Source organism: Oncorhynchus nerka, linkage group LG10 (genome assembly GCF_034236695.1).
Source record: "Oncorhynchus nerka isolate Pitt River linkage group LG10, Oner_Uvic_2.0, whole genome shotgun sequence".
In the NCBI taxonomy this organism is placed as follows: Eukaryota; Metazoa; Chordata; class Actinopteri; order Salmoniformes; family Salmonidae; genus Oncorhynchus; species Oncorhynchus nerka.
Genome location: NC_088405.1, coordinates 12,659,138 through 12,678,357, shown reverse-complemented (window position 1 = coordinate 12,678,357; position 19,220 = coordinate 12,659,138). Strand labels below are relative to the sequence as shown.

At 41.6% G+C, this 19,220-nt stretch overlaps 2 protein-coding genes across 2 annotated transcripts in view; both read right to left on the bottom strand.

The window, feature by feature from the left end:
* Positions 1–280: 280 nt before the first annotated feature.
* otx1 (orthodenticle homeobox 1) lies at positions 281–6,490 on the bottom strand. Its single transcript, XM_065023019.1, has 4 exons — positions 6,122–6,490; positions 4,143–4,332; positions 3,360–3,511; positions 281–2,068 (listed from the first exon to the last, which is right to left on the bottom strand). The coding sequence occupies exons 2-4, from the start codon at positions 4,237–4,239 to the stop codon at positions 1,319–1,321; spliced, it is 999 nt and encodes a 332-aa protein (XP_064879091.1). The 5' UTR covers positions 4,240–4,332; positions 6,122–6,490; the 3' UTR covers positions 281–1,318.
* A 4,403-nt stretch (positions 6,491–10,893) lies between these two features.
* ehbp1 (EH domain binding protein 1) overlaps positions 10,894–19,220 on the bottom strand; it is a 447,197-nt gene continuing 438,870 nt past the window's right edge. The window contains 2 exon segments of the mRNA XM_065022884.1: positions 10,894–12,658; positions 12,932–13,046. Of these exon segments, the coding sequence (XP_064878956.1) occupies positions 12,568–12,658; positions 12,932–13,046 (206 nt within the window). The 3' untranslated portion in view covers positions 10,894–12,567.

Sequence of the window (19,220 nt, the reverse complement as noted above, 5' to 3'; positions counted from 1 at the left end):
TCCTGTAGGCCTACACGATGTATTTGAACTTGTTTTAATTATGGGAGTCATTTGCATCAATTCACCCCGTTAGGCCTCTACACTTAGTCTAATTAACAGTTCAACACGCATATAAAACAAAGTGTGACTTGTTTACATGGAAACAGGATTCCTACATAAATTAGAGAATAGGCTATGCCTACCTGCACATAAAACCAGTACAGGCACCTATATCAGTCCAAGTCAAGCACTGGGTGAAATTGTAGGCTAATTCGGGTCAAACACAGAATCCACTAAGAAATATGAGTTGACGGATCTTTATTGAATGGATAAGGGTGTTCGCCTTGAGATACATTCAACATTTCACTGGCATCTTGGAACAGCAAATCCACATTCTTAAAAATGATTCATTTGACTCCAACAGGAAGTCAAGTGCTATTGTTAAAATATGTCAAATTTTACGATTGACAAATGCCAGAGTCAGGAGGTATGTTTGAAATATTTTTTTACTTTTAAAAAGATATTTTCCTTTTGAAAAACTGCAGTCCTGATTGAGCATTATGTTTTACTTTTATATTTCCTTATTTCGTTTCTCCAGGACATTTCAAGTTGTCTAATGCATTTTTTTGTCTATAAAGGAAAACGTAAATAAAAAAAATTGAACTTCATGGCCAATTCGTTATCTTTGGAATGATTTACATCGGCTATAGTTTTTTCAAAGTTCTTATTAAACTATTTCAAATTCAGAAACACCAACTAAACGTGGTCACTGTAACTGACCCAAATACATATATACATATTTCAACGCCTTTACGTCGCTGACTAAAATCTCTTTCATCCTAAAAATAACACATTTCAGAAATAAAAACAGGATTTGATTGGAAATGGACGGAGGTAAGCAGCGCGTGCACTGGCACGGTGACGGTAGGTAATCCTCATCTTTCCAGAGACAGACATGAGTGCATCGCCAGAGCCAGGACAGGAGGACGCTAGTGGTCACAGAAGTTTGGTTGAAACAACATTTGTTAAAACAGTCCATAGTTAAAAGGTCGAAACATTTCTTCATTGACAAAAGTAAAAACGACTTTTCAATCAAGCCCACAGCCCTCTCTCAAGTTGTTTTCATAAGCGTAAAAAGGGACCGTTTATTGAAAATAATAAAAAATAAGTCCAATCAATTAGCTTCTGTCCATCCAAACTATAATTGCTGTTACTTTTTTTTCTTTAAAAATCAACCAATGATGAGTGAGGAAACCAAATAGGGAAGGAGAGAAAATACAGAAGGGAGAAGAAAAAGTAAACCAATCACAAGACATGAGTCCCCTGGTCTTTGTAGTCCTCACAAGACTTGGAACCTCCAGGAGGCCTGGTCTTTGTAGTCCAAGCAGTCACTGGCATTAAAGTTGAGTTTCCACGAGGAGGCCGCTGTCTGCTCTTTATAATCCAAGCAGTCTGAGCCATTGAAGGCCAGGCCAGAGCCTCCGTAAGCCTGGTGATGGTGGTGGTGATGGTGTCCTGAAGACTGACTGATGTGGTGGTGCGGGTGACCCGACATAGAAGAGGCCGTCATGGGGCTGAGCTGGTGGTGTGGGTGAGAGTGCATGGGGGCCAGGTAGGAGCCGCAGTCCACCCCGCTGAAGTAGGAGCTGGACGGGGTAGGGTTGTAGGACCCGTAGCCTGTCGTCTGGTTGTAGGACATGGGATAGGAGGAGGTGGCCGAGACCGACCCCGAGACCGACCGCTGCATGCAGGAGGCGTTGGACGGGGGTCCTGGGGGCTCGGCGAGCGGCGGGGCGGAGGCGGGTGTTAACGGGCCGTTGCCCGGGGAGATGGCGGGACTCCAAATGGACGAGACGGTGCTGATGGAGGTAGAGGTGTTGCTGAGGCCCGCCCCCACGTGATTGGTGGAGGAGGAGGAGGAAGAGGAGGAGACTGCGCTGGAGACGGCAGGCGGGGTGAACTGGCCGCTGCTCTCCGACCCGGTGCTCTCCCTCGCCGGAGAGGACTTCTTCTTGGCCGGACGGGCCTTGGTACTGTTGCCGCTCTGTGCCTGCTGCCGACACTTCGCCCGGCGGTTCTTGAACCACACCTAGAACCAAACAGAGAATCAACTGTTAAAGCATACCTAGAACCAAACAGAGAATCAACTGTTAAAGCACACCTAGAACCAAACAGAGAATCAACTGTTAAAGCACACCTAGAACCAAACAGAGAATCAACTGTTAAAGCACACCTAGAACCAAACAGAGAATCAACTGTTAAAGCACACCTAGAACCAAACAGAATCGATCAAACATTAAAACTGAACCAAACCAAGAGGTAGCAACCCAGCCATCCGATACAACAGGCTCTCACAGTACATTTCTAAAGGGAAAAGGCCTTGATAGAACAACATTATGGAGGTAAATTGGTGTTATTAGGTATCAATGTTAATTTCCAGGGCCTGTTCCCTTCTAGCAGCATGAATCTCTAGTTTCATACCTTATGTGTGTCCCAAATGGCACCCTATTCCCTACATAGTGCACTACTTTTGACCAGGGTCAATAGGGTGTCCCATAGGGCACTGATCAAAAGTAGTTCACTATGTAGGGAATAGGGTGCCATTTGGGATGCCACCCTTGTAGATAACAGGTGATAGAGTTTCTCTTCAGAGCAGAGTAACTCTATAGCACCAAGAGGGGAGGATCATGTAGAGCATTTGGTTTCACACGCATTCTAACAACAACTTAAAAATGGTGAGAGGTTGGCCTTGGTGCCGACCTCAAGCCTTTTAAAACCCATTTGCTCAGAACATGAGTAGCCTATAGGACTGTGTGTGAGAGACTTATGTTAAATTTAACAAAGCTATATCGAAGATGCTGAAACGGCGGCCATTTACCCAATAAATGACTAGGAGTTCATATGTGGAGGAAGAGACTGTTTTTATGGCATCCAACAGTGAACCTTTAATTGGTGTTCATATTTTAGGTCTAGTCATCACTACCCTGGATGGCATTCAGTTTTGATAACAACTATTGAATAAACTACAGATAACAAACACCAGCATTCCTCAGATAGTCACGTGGTATAGCCAATACTATATGTATATAGAGGCTACCCAGTCAATAGCTCACCAAATCACTAATACAAACTCAATGACTTTATAGGGAAACGTCATTGCGGCACTATTGAAGCTAACTCCTAGCCGTGAGAAGTATGGCTTAAGTAAAGTATATCTTTTCCATGGAACATAAGAGGGGGATACAGGGGTGGGCGGCTATACTATGCGTCATTGAGTTGGTTACAACAACCCTAATCCTTGAACCAATCCCTGAGATTAATGAATCCCTGTCTCCCAAAAAGCAGAGCGAATGCAGTTTAAAAAAAGGTTTACATTTTACCTGGACCCTGGATTCCGGAAGGTTAATTTTCAGTGCGACCTCTTCGCGCATGAAGATATCCGGATACCTAGTTTTAGCAAAGAGCGACTCGAGGATGTCCAACTGCGAGCGCGTGAACGTAGTCCGTTCACGACGCTGTTTTCTTGGCGTCGCTGAAACAGAGAGAGTGAGAGATTTGAAATTAAAGCTTTAACATGATTTGTCTATTTTGAACAGAAACACTAATTATATGAAGACTATAATTCGTGCCACTTGAGCAATATTGAGCTAGTCTATTTTTGTCCTACCAGTCAACATTTCATTATGTTATAATGAGATAAGAAATATCAAATTGTATATCGATGTAGCCTACCAACTATACAAAAATGTAACTATCAAAAAATACAATCGATTTTTAGTTTCCACAATTAGGCTATTTATTTTCAGTTTTCCATGGCTAACAATGCGTAAATCCACTTCAAATAAAGTTTGATTTCGAGTTGTTGCCTCTTACGCTCAGAATCAATACTATCTTTATCCAACATGTGGTGTCCTCAAGCCCGGACCAGGTCTAAACACTGCGGACATTATCGTTGGCTGTTCAGACATGTCGTATGTTTGGTTACTGACTATAGGTTGCCTATAGGTTTGTCCTTATTGGTTCCATTTCCATTTGGAGAGAGACGTCTCAGAGTGTGTGAGCCCCGGGCGATGGGCCGAGCACCGAGCTAGCCTGACATCCAGAACCTGTTTTGCTAACACATTCCACTCAAACACGGGCGGATGCGAGGCGCTTATCCCTACCTGGGTAGCCCACAGACGGGTGCAGTAGGTCCATGGCGGAGCCGCTGAGCCCTAGGCCATTCATGCCGTAGGGGGGCTGTTTGAGGTATGACATCATGCTAGAGGCAGTCACGGGTCCCCCCAGATCTTGCCAATAGTTCGATTTCCCCCGATGTTGCAGCTTGACGAGAGAGGGGCCGATGTAAGTGCACTGCAAAAATACAAATGTATGGATTAAGACAAATAGTTCGATGTACATCAGTGCTGGATCAGTGCTGTTTGTCTTCCTTTGAGATGCGTTGGGAATGGCCTGGTTATGATTTCCAAAGTTTAACTAAATATTGTTTGTCTTCCTTTGAGATGCGTTGGGAATGGCCTGGTTAGGATTTCCAAAGTTTAACTTAATATTGTTTAGTTGGACATTCCGTGATCTACAAATAACATTTTCCTCGTTGCTTCTCTGAATTTAGACCTACAGTACAGGTCTGATTTAGTATTCCCGACTATAATACTCACTATGATTCATCTATGATTCATCTTGTATTCATTAAATTCATTCGGTTGTTGGTTAAAACTGTGTTTATGTGTCTTTTTTAAATGTCGTTTGTATATACCAAAAAAATAATCTTAAGAAAAATGTATTCATTAAATTCATTCGGTTGTTGTCCATCTTGTTAAAACAAATAGCCTAAGTGTTGGGCTATCGGGATATTTATGTATGTCATTTTTACCCCGTGGCATGTAGGCTGTCGAACTAAATCAACTCAGAAAATAGTTATATATATATATATATAGCTCGATGAGAGCTGTGTCAAACTATGGTGCTATAGGTTAATAATTCCAGTTTGAGAAATGATTTTTTGATAGGGCCAAAGAAAGTTGCTCTGGTCCGGGGTTGTGTACGTGTAAGTAGGCCTCGTTCCCATAGTCTCATTTATTCTCAAACTGAACCAGTCAAATAGAAACTCAGTCTTTGAGCCCTCAATGACAACCAATTAGGAAACAATTGTTTTACTATCAACTACTATTTAGAGCTTTCGGGCTCATTCTTTTACAACAACAAAAAAGTTAGTTTAGCATAAGTAAAGTGGAGTCCTTGAGTAGCCCAATATAGCTGGAAAGGTATAACCTAAAAACATGGCCACGCGTCACTGTATCGGTTGGTTGTTGACATTTAGAAGCCAACATTTCACTTGCCACTTCTAATTATCGTTAGGCTACTAACGTGCACGGAGGGGTGGGGGGGGGACAATCCAAAATTAAAAAGCTGGAAATTAAATTGACGTTAACGAGCGGAAACTCATCTCTTCTATTCAGCGTGATGACTATCTGGCCCCCGTGCTGTGCGGCCCAAACCGCGGCTCTTATTTCTGTGTATTCGGGCGGTTCTTTAAAACGACATTTTCAGCCCCTGCTCTGTTTAAGGAGTGATTTGAAAAGGAGACATATTCGTGCAAATGAACCCAATTAGAATTTAAATTAATCCTCAGGGGTGAACATTTCAGAAGACGCGTTATCAGCAAAATAAATTTAACAAAACCCCATACACGCCTCTCCAATTATCTACTAAGTAGTTTAGACATTTTATCACCCCCCACACACACACAAAAGAAAATAGCATGCTTCAATTGAAATGAAAATCTAAAATTATTAGGCCCTAGTTACATTCGAAGAAGTTGACAACTCGTTTTTAAAAAAAATAATCGAATTCAACTTGAAGTCGCCCACTCAGGGGATTTGACAAGTATTAATTGATAATTAATTTAATAATAGATTAGACAATGGGAGTACGAATCAAAACGCGCACATATTGTTATAGGACTCTACCCTGTATTTCCTACTGGTTGCGTTGTGTGGCAATCGGAGACATTGATAAATGTATACAGGCTGTGTTTATTTGGCCTAAAGGTTGTTTCAAATGCAGGACAAACTCATTTACACACAAAGAAGGATGGAAAAACTATCCTCCAACTTCAATCTAAAGCATTAAAGTAACGTACCTTTTTCTCTCCTTCCTATCCCCAAGCTTCTCTCCTTTAGTAGCCTGGTAAAGGCGACCAGATGAACCCAATGCGGCTATCCACCAATACCGAGGAAGTCTGGATGGCAACCCGAAGACAGAGAACTCAGGACGGCAACTCAAAAACAAATACAGAGCAAACTGTGCATTATGGAGAAGAGTTGTAGCCTATTGGTTCTCACTTCTCACCCAGCGCGTGCCCTGTCGTTGTTTCCCTGTTAGTCGATCGTGAAGGTTTCCGGGTTTTTAAAAACCAAATAAATCAAACTAATTTGCTTGAGTTTTGCGTGGTGTCTGTCACTGTGTTAAGGTGATTGCTAATGTAGACGGATGGAGATTGATCACATTCCCACTACCCTTGCCCCTCTATGAGCGTAGGACACCTGCCGAGCCGCCCACTCTATCCAATCAGTGAGCGTCCTCTCTCTGACAGACAGTGGGGGCTGCCACTCAGCGCTCAGAGTAGCTGTAGAAGCCCCTCCCCTTTCGGTCGAGAAAACAAACCCGGACAAACCCAGCCCGGACATATTCTCAAAAGCGGAAAACATTTCAGACAGACTGGCAAAGTGGCTCATACGAGCAGTTTTTGCAGTGCACTCGTCTAAACAGACCATTTACGCATCAAATGAACAGCCTGACGCAATACGGAATTCTAATCTAACTAATATGGCAAATATTATATAGGCTAGGTTTACCTATTTTGGAGACCAAAAAGGGATATGACAGAAATTACAATTATTGTATTCTTAAATAGACTTTTATTATTTATACTTTTATCAAAAAGGAACGGCAACAGTGCAAATTAACAGGCCCCAAAACCGACTCTTTAATCTGTGGTTGAGAATAAATGCAAGCTATAACCTAGTCGAATATACTTTTTTAAAACATTGTCAATAACTGGGGGAAAAAATACGTTTTACAATCATCATCATGAGATGTCTAACTTGTCCAGATAAAACATTTGGTATTTCGAATTCAATGTTTATTTTAAAAATATATATATTTTTCAAAAACACAGAACTAATAGGCTACCAGAAATAGCATAAAAATAATACACATTTAAGCAAGTCGATGTTTTTTTCTCCAGCCTATATTTCTGCCGGGGCGTGTGGGCCTTTATGTTCAGGTCACACAAAAAAACATTAAATGGCGCTGTTCCAGCCAGAAGAAGCCAAGACATTTATATTCTAATTCCGTGGTTAGTTGACCAACAACATATAACCCATTTATCTTAAGAGAATCGGTCGATGAGAAAGCACGTATAAATTATCCTTTGAAAAAAACATATTCCATTCAATACATTTGAGGAATGTCTTTCAAAAGAGAGAATGTGACGTAAATAAAAGGGAAAAAAGTTAAATTGATCCATTTTCATTTTTATTGTGACCTCCAGCTCATGAATATGAATTAGTTCTAATCCCCCACTTAGAATTACATTTCAGAATGGTCGGCGTTAAGTTTAATAGGGATAGACCTTCAACTCACAGACAAGAAAACCAAGGAAAACTCTACCGATCCAGGAAAAAAAGAAATGAATTCAGCACACATAAAAAGAAAAAGACGGGATCCATTCTCGAGCCACGGAATCAAATCCAATAATTGCTAAATCTCCCTTTGCAACCCCCCTCGTAAAGAAATGCCCTCAACAAAATACTCGTAACAGAATATCATGGGGGGTGCACTGTTGCCATAACCGTTTCTGAAAGGGTCGCGAGGAGGAGATGCTCGCTGGACGTTAATAAGAACTCGCTCGGCCTCTTTTGTTGATCTCACAAAATCAACTCATTTTGAGGTGCGAGCTGAAAGCGAGCAAATGTTCAAAGCAAGTGACCGTGGCCTGTAGGAACGAAATGACATGTGTACTATATAGGCCCATCCAATCAGACAGCCTTTCGGTTCCTTCTATAGCTTAGAAAAAGTAATCGACACTTGAAAAGAAAGACGCTGCTGTGGACGGGAAACGAAAAGGAGGAAGAAAGTTATTTGTTGAGTTGTGTGTGAAAGTCTATATAGACGCATAGTGATGCCGTGGCCTCTATAGGCCCTGGTGTTATTACAACTCGAGAGGCAGAGCGAGAGAAATTGAATTGAGAGAGAGAAGGCCCAGGCCTTGACCATGGTTCCAGCCCGGACTAAATTCCATCACCCACTCAAACAAACCACGAGGACGATTTCATTCCCACGAGTGAAGTCATTATGCAAAAAAATGTATAGTACTCAATCCCAACACAAAAGAGACGTGTAATTCTTAAATTCTGCATGAAAATTTGAGGCCAGATTTTCTTGTTTTTCCTCCTGATGTTGGTTGAGACTGTGATAAACCCCGAACAAGTATCAAGTTATCAAGTTGCACCAACCTTTTGTAATAAGAGTATTTTGTCTAATCCCAAATTGCTGTCGAATTTTCTTAATGCTGAGCTCGTAAAGCCTAGGATTAGGAAGCGAGTGTGAGGAGAGGAGAGGAGGGGAAAAAGTTTTGTGCCTTTAGCCGGCAGGATTGGAAAAGGAAGAGAAGGGCTCGCGGATGTTGTCGGAGCTTGTTAAAACGATGAAGCATAAAATACGATATTGTAAGAACCCAGCTCGAGAGGGGAACGGTGGGCTACATGGGTCCCTTGGTACATTTTTCGACGCGGGAAGGTATAATTCAGACTGGCCGAGCAGTTCCCAGCACCTGCGAGGTAAGGCCACAGACTTCAAAGCCTCCACGAGCCACAATACTCTGGAGACAAACCGCTCGCACCGCACAACGAGGATTCTACACCACGCGGCTGCAGAGCTCCAAAAGATGCTGTTTACGATGCGCGTTTCAGACGTTCCTTTATATTAGCTGTAAAAGGTATATATATATTATATATATAAAAAAGTATAGGTATTTGTATCGTCTGCTTGGCTAATTTAGGACCATAAGGCGACCATGCATGGTACACACACAGGTAAGAAAGTATTCATTTGAGTTGTTGGAAAATTACAAATCGAAATCTTTCCGAATAATACGATGTATCCTATTCAATCATCTGGACTGATTAGTCTTTTAATCGAGACTTTTAGAAAATTACAAACATTTAAAGATAACACTTTAAAAGTCTGGATAAACTGCAGCATAAAGCGCACATTTCAAGTTGGCTATAAATTGAGAAAGGTGACAAGTGTTTATTTTTTTGCTAAATCAATCAAATTCATATAGGCCTAATCGCCTACTCTAAAATTAAACGATTTAAAGTTCCATATTCTGCATTTAAGTTTATTATTCGATATTTTCAATAGGAAATCCATACAATTTGTTTTATAGCATAATTCAATAAATAAACGGATATAGGCAAAAAAAAACAAGGCTAATCAAACATCTATTTCATAATCATAAAACGAGACTTTAGCCGAACCAAACATTCGGACATAAGTAAACCCAGCGTGAAGGACATTATAAATACATAGTCCAAGTGTTTAAACAGCCGGAGTAGATAAATGACGGTGTAATTACACCGTTACTTTAGACCTTCATCACATCATTTACATCACACACTCCATGCTGCCACTGTAATGCATTATTACAGTCTACCCCCCCACCCACCACCACCACTGTAATGCATTATTACAGTCTACCCCCCCACCAACTCTCTCTCCTTTTCCTCCGTCAAAGCTCTGTGATTTGTTAAGGCAACAAACAAATGTCCTTCACCGACTGGGGTGTAATCGTTTGTGACCGCCATTACAGCGCGCGGCTTTATTCAACAGATTATAGCCAACCCGCGATAACTGCGGTATAATACTACCTAGAAACAAAGCGCCTTGGGGGACGTAATATGTATGGATGTACAGTCGGTCCCAAGCAGGGAACCGATCAGCAAATTAATTGGAAAGTATTAGAAAGGCCAGGGAGGAGGTCAGCTGTCAAAACCCATTTTCTTTATTTAATCGGGGATGGATGAGCGAGAGAGAGGGAGTGGTTGCTGCCTGTGACCATGGCTCCAAAACCACCACACGGTCTCCAGCTCCGCGCCTCTCCAATTCAACTCAAACCCCCTTGCCTTTTCCACTGCGTCAAAACCAGGCGAGGGAGAGCGGGACAGCATCTGTTCTCCGTACAAAGTGATTTGGGATAATCTTCCTCCGAGGAAAAGGCTATATAGGCTCCTCGGCATCGAGCTCAAAGAAAACCGGACGAAAATACTAATTTATAAACATGCATAAAGCGCAGGGGAATTCAGCAGAGCTGTATGTAATAAGCGTGGCTAAACGCGCGGCTCGCCAGTGTCTACAGTTAGACATTAAAACACTTCTGTTCATCTATTTCAACGAAAAGCACACTAGCATTTGGAAAACTTTTACAAACATAATTTGTAGCCTACCACTTGCAAATGGGCAACAACTATGGCCTAACTAGGCTTCCTTCGTTGTTGGAATATTTCAGAAATGTTGAATATTGCAAAACAATGAATTTAATGCAACATTTAAAAACGATTTAAAACTTCACAGAAGCTAGAATGTAACAAATTAAACGAAGACAATGTCACATTATAAACAATACTAATACTATTCATTATTTGTAGGCTACAAGGAAAACATATAAAAAAAGACCATTCAAATATAGGCCTAAATTGTTGCTCAAACACTCATGATCCAATAGAGTACTCAATATTATATTTCAGAGACCTCCAATATTCAGAGGCCTCCGGTAAAGTTGTGTACGAGAGAGCTAGTAGTCTAGTCTATTCCACAGAGCTCCAAAAACACATCACCAAACACCTGCGATGGAGTATGAAAGTTTCGGACTTTATTGAAGACTTGTGTTATGACAGTGGAATAAATAATCACACAGGGAAATGTTCACACGTTTCAGACAGCAGCTGCATTCGGATGTAGTGGAACCGATAGAAATATAACTACTAGAATGATCTGATGGGCTATATGCCCTTTCTGATAATGACATTTCTATTGTTGGAACCAGGAGATCGAAGCACACATAAAAGCAACACATGATCTCTTCTTCAGTATGTGTACAATAAATATAAACAAAACGCCATTTTGATTAAAAAGCAAGAAATGCAAGAATATGACATGGTTGTGTCGTGTTGCTGGTTCACTAATAACACGTATAGCCCGTAGAATTCCTACTACCGACTATAAAACGGCAATTACATAAAAGTTATTCTGCTTTCTTTGCTTTCAACTGCTTGCAGAATTGATCCGGGAAAAAAAGTTTTTTGTATGCCGTTGTCAGAGCGGTGATGAAATATACAAAATGTTGGACACGACCCCCGCCTCAGCTCTGCTCCTTACCCCTCTACTCTTCCTCCGTCCCTCCCCCTTATCCCCCCCTCTCCTTATCACCGAGCCAGCTCTTCTTCTGAAATGTTTGGTTAACCGCATTCAAGCGAAAAAAAAAAAAATCATAAACAGTTTTTCGGTTTATGAACTGCATCTTGAGATATTACCGTTAAAAACATTACACACAGTCAAGTAATAAACATAGCTTGAAAATACTGATATCGTGAATTATACTCTTTTTTGTTGTTTTTAAAGTCCAACTGAAACAATAGACATCAGTATAATATCATTGGCTGTCATCACCAACAACTCGCGCTGTACCTCAAAACCACTATAAAGGAATCTCTGTCTCCAAGCTCCTCAACATTGAAACATTCTGCCAAGAGAAGGCTGTGTGTGTCTGAATGAAATTCAATCCCTCCCGTAGTAGGTTTTCACTGGGCTGTAATATGCCATCATTTATATGTATATTAAATACAAGTACCTTGCTTGATAGAGCAACAACAACAACATAACAACAATCTAGTGTGTTGTATAAGCAGGACACATTTCCATGTCCGTATAAAGCTGGTTCAAGACATCATGGTCTCATCCTTACAGAGCCTGTACACCTCCCACATGGCTCCCTGGTTCCTATATAGTGAGGGGCTCTGGTCAAAAGCCCTTTATATGGGATAGGGGTGCATGTAGGATGCATACTTTTAGTTTAGTAGTAAAACCATCACAGCCCTTGACCAAAAAACATCAACATGATTTACATTTCAGGGTTCAAATAAACTTCAAATACAGGTTTCTCAAATACTCAATATAATAATAATAATAATTATAATAATGTCAATATAATGGTATATTAATAACAATATGTCAATATAATCATTATTATAATTATAATAATGTCAAGAAATGGTATATTAAAACAATATGTCAATATAATGGTATATTAATAATTACAATAATAATAGTCAATATAATAATAATACAATTCTTGTATCGATCAAACAAATATTATAGTCTGTATCTGTGTCCCAAAAGGCACTCTATTCCCTATATAGTGCACTATGTTGCCCTGGTCAAAGTAATATATAGGACATATAGGGTGTCATTTGGGACGAAGACTATATATATATGTGTGTGTGTGTGTGTGAAATGAAATGACAATCATTGAAGGACACACTTCTCTTCCTTCTTGGCCATCTTGCCTTTGTTCTGCTCTAGGGTTCTCTCCAGGTGTTCATCTTCCTCCTCCGCCCTGCGGAACACAGCCAGGTCAAAGGTTAGAGGTCAGGGGTTAGAGAGCAGGAGGTCAGCATGATACAGGAGGGAGACAGGTAGAGGGACAGCAGACACAGGACTGTACACAGAGGCTGGGTGCCATGGCAACGGTCGCCATGCCACCTGTGAATGGAGCGGCGGCGCACCAGGAGAGCAGATTTGACCTTTAACCCCCCGCAGCATGTCACCCTATTGGTTGATATCAGTCTCTCTTTATGGTTGTGTGTGTGACTGTGTGTGTGAGACGTACTGTTTCTCCTGTGCATCGAGGTCTCTGACCAGCGCGTCTCGTTTGTTGACCAGTATGACCAGTTCATCCAGCAGCAGCTGCTCTCTTCTCTTCTGAGCCTCTGTCTTCTGCCAGTCTGGAGAGGAGAGAGAAGATTAGCACCTACTACAATACTACTACAGTACTACTACAATACTACTACAGTACTGATCTACCACTACTACCACCACTAATACTGATACTACTACTACTACCAATACTACCACCACTACTACTGATACTACTACCACTACTACTACAACCACTGATACTACTACTACTACTATTGATACTACCACCACCACTACCACCACTAATACTGATACTACCACTAATAATGATACTACCACCACCACCACTAATACTACCACCACTAATACTGATACTACCACCACTAATACTGATACTACCACCACCACTACCACCACTAATACTGATACTACCACCACTAATACTGATACTACCACCACCACTAATACTGATACTACTACCACCACCACTAATACTGATACTACTACCACCACCACCACCACTACTACTACCACCACTAATACTGATACTACTACTACCACCACCACTAATACTGATACTACCACCACCACTAATACTGATACTACTACCACCATCACTACCACTACTACTACCACCACCACTAATACTGATACTACTACCACTACTACTACCACCAATACTAATACTGATACTACCACCACCACCACTACTACTACTACTAATACTACCACCACCACCACTACTACTAATACTGATACCACCACCACCACCACCACTACTACTACCACCACTAATACTGATACTACTACTACCACCACCACTAATACTGATACTACCACCACCACTAACACTGATACTACCGCCACCACCACTACTACTAATACTGATACTACCACCACTACTACTAATACTGATACTACCACCACCACCACTAATACTGATACTACCACCACCACTAATACTGATACTACCACCACCACCACCACCACTAATACTGATACTACCACCACCACTACCACCACTAATACTGATACTACCACCACCACTAATACTGATACTACCACCACCACTAATACTGATACTACCACCACTACTACTAATACTGATACTACCACCACCACCACTAATACTGATACTACCACCACCACTAATACTGATACTACCACCACCACTAATACTGATACTACCACCACCACCACCACCACTAATACTGATACCACTACCACCACTAATACTGATACTACCACCACCACTAATACTGATACTACCACCACCACTAATACTGATACTACCACCACCACGAACACTGATACTACCGCCACCACTAATACTGATACTACCACCACTACCACTACCACTAATACTGATACTACCACCACCACTAATACTGATACTACCACCACTACCACTACCACTAATACTGATACTACCACCACCACTACCACTAATACTGATACTACCACCACTACCACTACCACTAATACTGATACTACCACCACCACTAATACTGATACTACCACCACTACCACTAATACTGATACTACCACCACCACTAATACTGATACTACCACCACCACTAACACTGATACTACCACCACCACCACTGCTACTGATACTACCACCACACCACTACCACTAATACTGATACTACCACCACTACCACTACCACTAATACTGATACTACCACCACCACTAATACTGATACTACCACCACCACTAACACTGATACTACCACCACCACCACTACTACTGATACTACCACCACCACTAATACTGATACTACCACCACTACCAACACTGATACTACCACCACCACTAACACTGATACTACCACCACCACTAATACTACTGATACTACCACCACCACTAATACTGATACTACCACCACCACTAACACTGATACTACCACCACCACCACTACTACTGATACTACCACTACCACTAATACTGATACTACCACCACCACTAATACTGATACTACCACCACTACCACCACCACTAATACTGATACTACCACCATCACTGATACTGATACCACTAATACTGATACTACCACCACTGATACTACCACCATCACTAATACTGATACTACCACCACCACTAATACTGATACTACCACCATCACTAATACTGATACTACCACCACCACCACTAATACTGATACTACCACCACTGATACTACCACCACCACTAATACTGATACTACCACCATCACTACCACAACCACTGATACTGCTACTACCACAACCACTGATACTACTACTGATACCACTACTACTACCACCACCATCACTACTACTGATACCACTACCACCACCACTACCACAACCACTGATACTACTACTACAACCACTGATACTACTACTACCACTACTACTGATACTGATACTACCACCACTACCACTGATACTACCACCACCACTACTACTAACACTGATACTACTACTACCGATACTACTACTACTGATATTACTACTACTACTGATACTACCACTACTGATACTACTACTACTACTGATACTACTACTACTAATGATACTGATACTACTACTACTACTGATACTACTACTACTGATACTACTGATACTACTACTACTGATACTACTACTACTACTGATACTACTACTACTAATGATACTGATACTACTACTACTGATACTACTACTACTAATGATACTGATACTACTACTACTACTGATACTACCACTACTGATACTAATACTACTGATACTGATACTACTACTGATACTGATACTACCACTACTGATACTACTACTACTACTGATACTACTACTACTAATGATACTGATACTACTACTACTACTGATACTACCACTACTGATACTAATACTACTGATACTGATACTACTACTGATACTACCACTACTGATACTACTACTACTACTGATACTACTACTACTAATGATACTGATACTACTACTACTACTGATACTACCACTACTGATACTAATACTACTGATACTGATACTACTACTGATACTGATACTACCACTACTGATACTACTACTACTACTGATACTACTACTACTAATGATACTGATACTACTACTACTACTGATACTACTACTACTGATACTACTGATACTACTACTACTGATACTACTACTACTACTGATACTACTACTACTAATGATACTGATACTACTACTACTGATACTACTACTACTAATGATACTGATACTACTACTACTACTGATACTACCACTACTGATACTAATACTACTGATACTGATACTACTACTGATACTGATACTACCACTACTGATACTACTACTACTACTGATACTACTACTACTAATGATACTGATACTACTACTACTACTGATACTACTACTACTGATACTACTACTACTGATACTACTACTACTGATACTACTACTACTACTGATACTACTACTACTAATGATACTGATACTAATACTACTGATACTACTACTACTACTGATACTGATACTACTACTACTGATACCACCACTACTGATACTAATACTACTGATACTACTACTAGTACTGATACTGATACTACTACTACTGATACCACCACCACTACTACAACAGTATTCCTGTCTCATCTTCCTGTCTCTCTCACATTTCCAAGTGTCTAAATAAAAGTCCAAATAGCAACAGCGAATAGAGAAGAACAAAAGGCCTAACTACAATGAATAAATCACACAGGTTCCCTGACTCCTCCCCTCCAGTTCACCTAGCTAGCAGCTCCCAGGCCAACCAGGAAGGGGCCCACAGGGGCCAGATGCGACCCCGTTCCAATCCCCTCTCCCTGCCTCCCCCTGGGGGAACCGTGTCCGCGGGAGAGCCCTCTCTCTGGGGCTCAGATATCCGCCTACCTGGTGCGTGGCACCACCGGCTTCAGATCCACCCAACACCAGTGGTAGATAGAGACAAACCCCTAACCCCATCATATCTGTAGATATACCCAACACCAGGGTAGATAGATACACACCCCTAACCCCATCATATCTGCAGATATACCCAACACCAGGGTAGATAGATACACACCCCTAACCCCATCATATCTGTAGATATACCCAACACCAGGGTAGATAGATACACACCCCTAACCCCATCATATCTACAGATATACCCAACACCAGGGTAGATAGATACACACCCCTAACCCCATCATATCTGCAGATATACCCAACACCAGGGTAGATAGATAACCCCATCATACCCCACCAGGTAGATAGATACACCCCTAACCCCATCATATCTACAGATATACCCAACACCAGGGTAGATAGATACACACCCCTAACCCCATCATATCTGTAGATATACCCAACACCAGGGTAGATAGATACACACCCCTAACCCATCATATCTCATATCTGATAGATATAACCCCATCAACACCAGGGTAGATAGATACACACCCCTAACCCCATCATATCTACCCAACACCAGGGTAGATATACCCAATCACCAGGGTAGATAGATACACACCCCTAACCCCATCATATCTGCAGATATACCCAACACCAGGGTAGATAGATACACACCCCTAACCCCATCATATCTGTAGATATACCCAACACCAGGGTAGATGGATACAACCTAACCCCATCATATCTGTAGATATACCCAACACCAGGGTAGATAGATACACACCCCTAACCCCATCATATCTGCAGATATACCCAACACCAGGGTAGATAGATACACACCCCTAACCCCATCATATCTGCAGATATACCCAACACCAGGGTAGATAGATACACACCCCTAACCCCATCATATCATATCTGTAGATATACCAAACACCAGGGTAGATAGATACAACCCCTAACCCCATCATATCTGTAGATATACCCAACACCAGGGTAGATAGATACACACCCTAACCCCATCATATCTGTAGATATACCCAACACCAGGGTAGATAGATACACACCCCTAACCCCATCATATCTGCAGATATACCCAACACCAGGGTAGATAGATACACACCCCTAACCCCATCATATCTGTAGATATACCCAACACCAGGGTAGATAGATACACACCCCTAACCCCATCATATCTGTAGATATACCCAACACCAGGGTAGATAGATACAAACCCCTAACCCCATCATATCTGTAGATATACCCAACACCAGGGTAGATAGATCACCCCTAACCCCATATATCCAACACCAGGGTAGATAGATACAAACCCCTAACCCCATCATATCTGTAGATATACCCAACACCAGGGTAGATAGATACAAACCCCTAACCCCATCATATCTACAGATATACCCAACACCAGTGGTAGATAGAGACAAACCCCTAACCCCATCATATCTGTATATATACCCAACACCAGGGTAGATAGATACACACCCCTAACCCCATCATATAGATATACCCAACACCAGGGTAGATAGATACACACCCCTAACCCCATCATATCTGTAGATATACCCAACACCAGGGTAGATAGATACACACCCCTAACCCCATCATATCTACAGATATACCCAACACCAGGGTAGATAGATACACACCCCTAACCCCATCATATCTGTAGATATACCAAACACCATAGATAGATACACACCCCTAACCCCATCATATCTATAGATATACCCAACACCAGGGTAGATAGATACACACCCTAACCCCATCATATCTGTAGATATACCCAACCCAGGGTAGATAGATCACCCCTAACCCCATCATATCTGCAGATATACCCAACACCAGGGTAGATAGATACACACCCCTAACCCCATCATATCTGTAGATATACCCAACACCAGGGTAGATAGATACAAACCCTAACCCCATCATATCTGTAGATATACCCAACACCAGGGTAGATAGATACACACCCCTAACCCCATCATATCTGCAGATATACCCAACACCAGTGGTAGATAGAGACAAACCCCTAACCCCATCATATCTGTATATATACCCAACACCAGGGTAGATAGATACACACCCCTAACCCCATCATATCTGCAGATATACCCAACACCAGGGTAGATGGATACACACCCCTAACCCCATCATATCTGTAGATATACCCAACACCAGGGTAGATAGATACACACCCCTAACCCCATCATATCTACAGATATACCCAACACCAGGGTAGATAGATACACACCCCTAACCCCATCATATCTGTAGATATACCCAACACCAGGGTAGATAGATACACACCCCTAACCCCATCATATCTGTAGATATACCCAACACCAGGGTAGATAGATACACACCCCTAACCC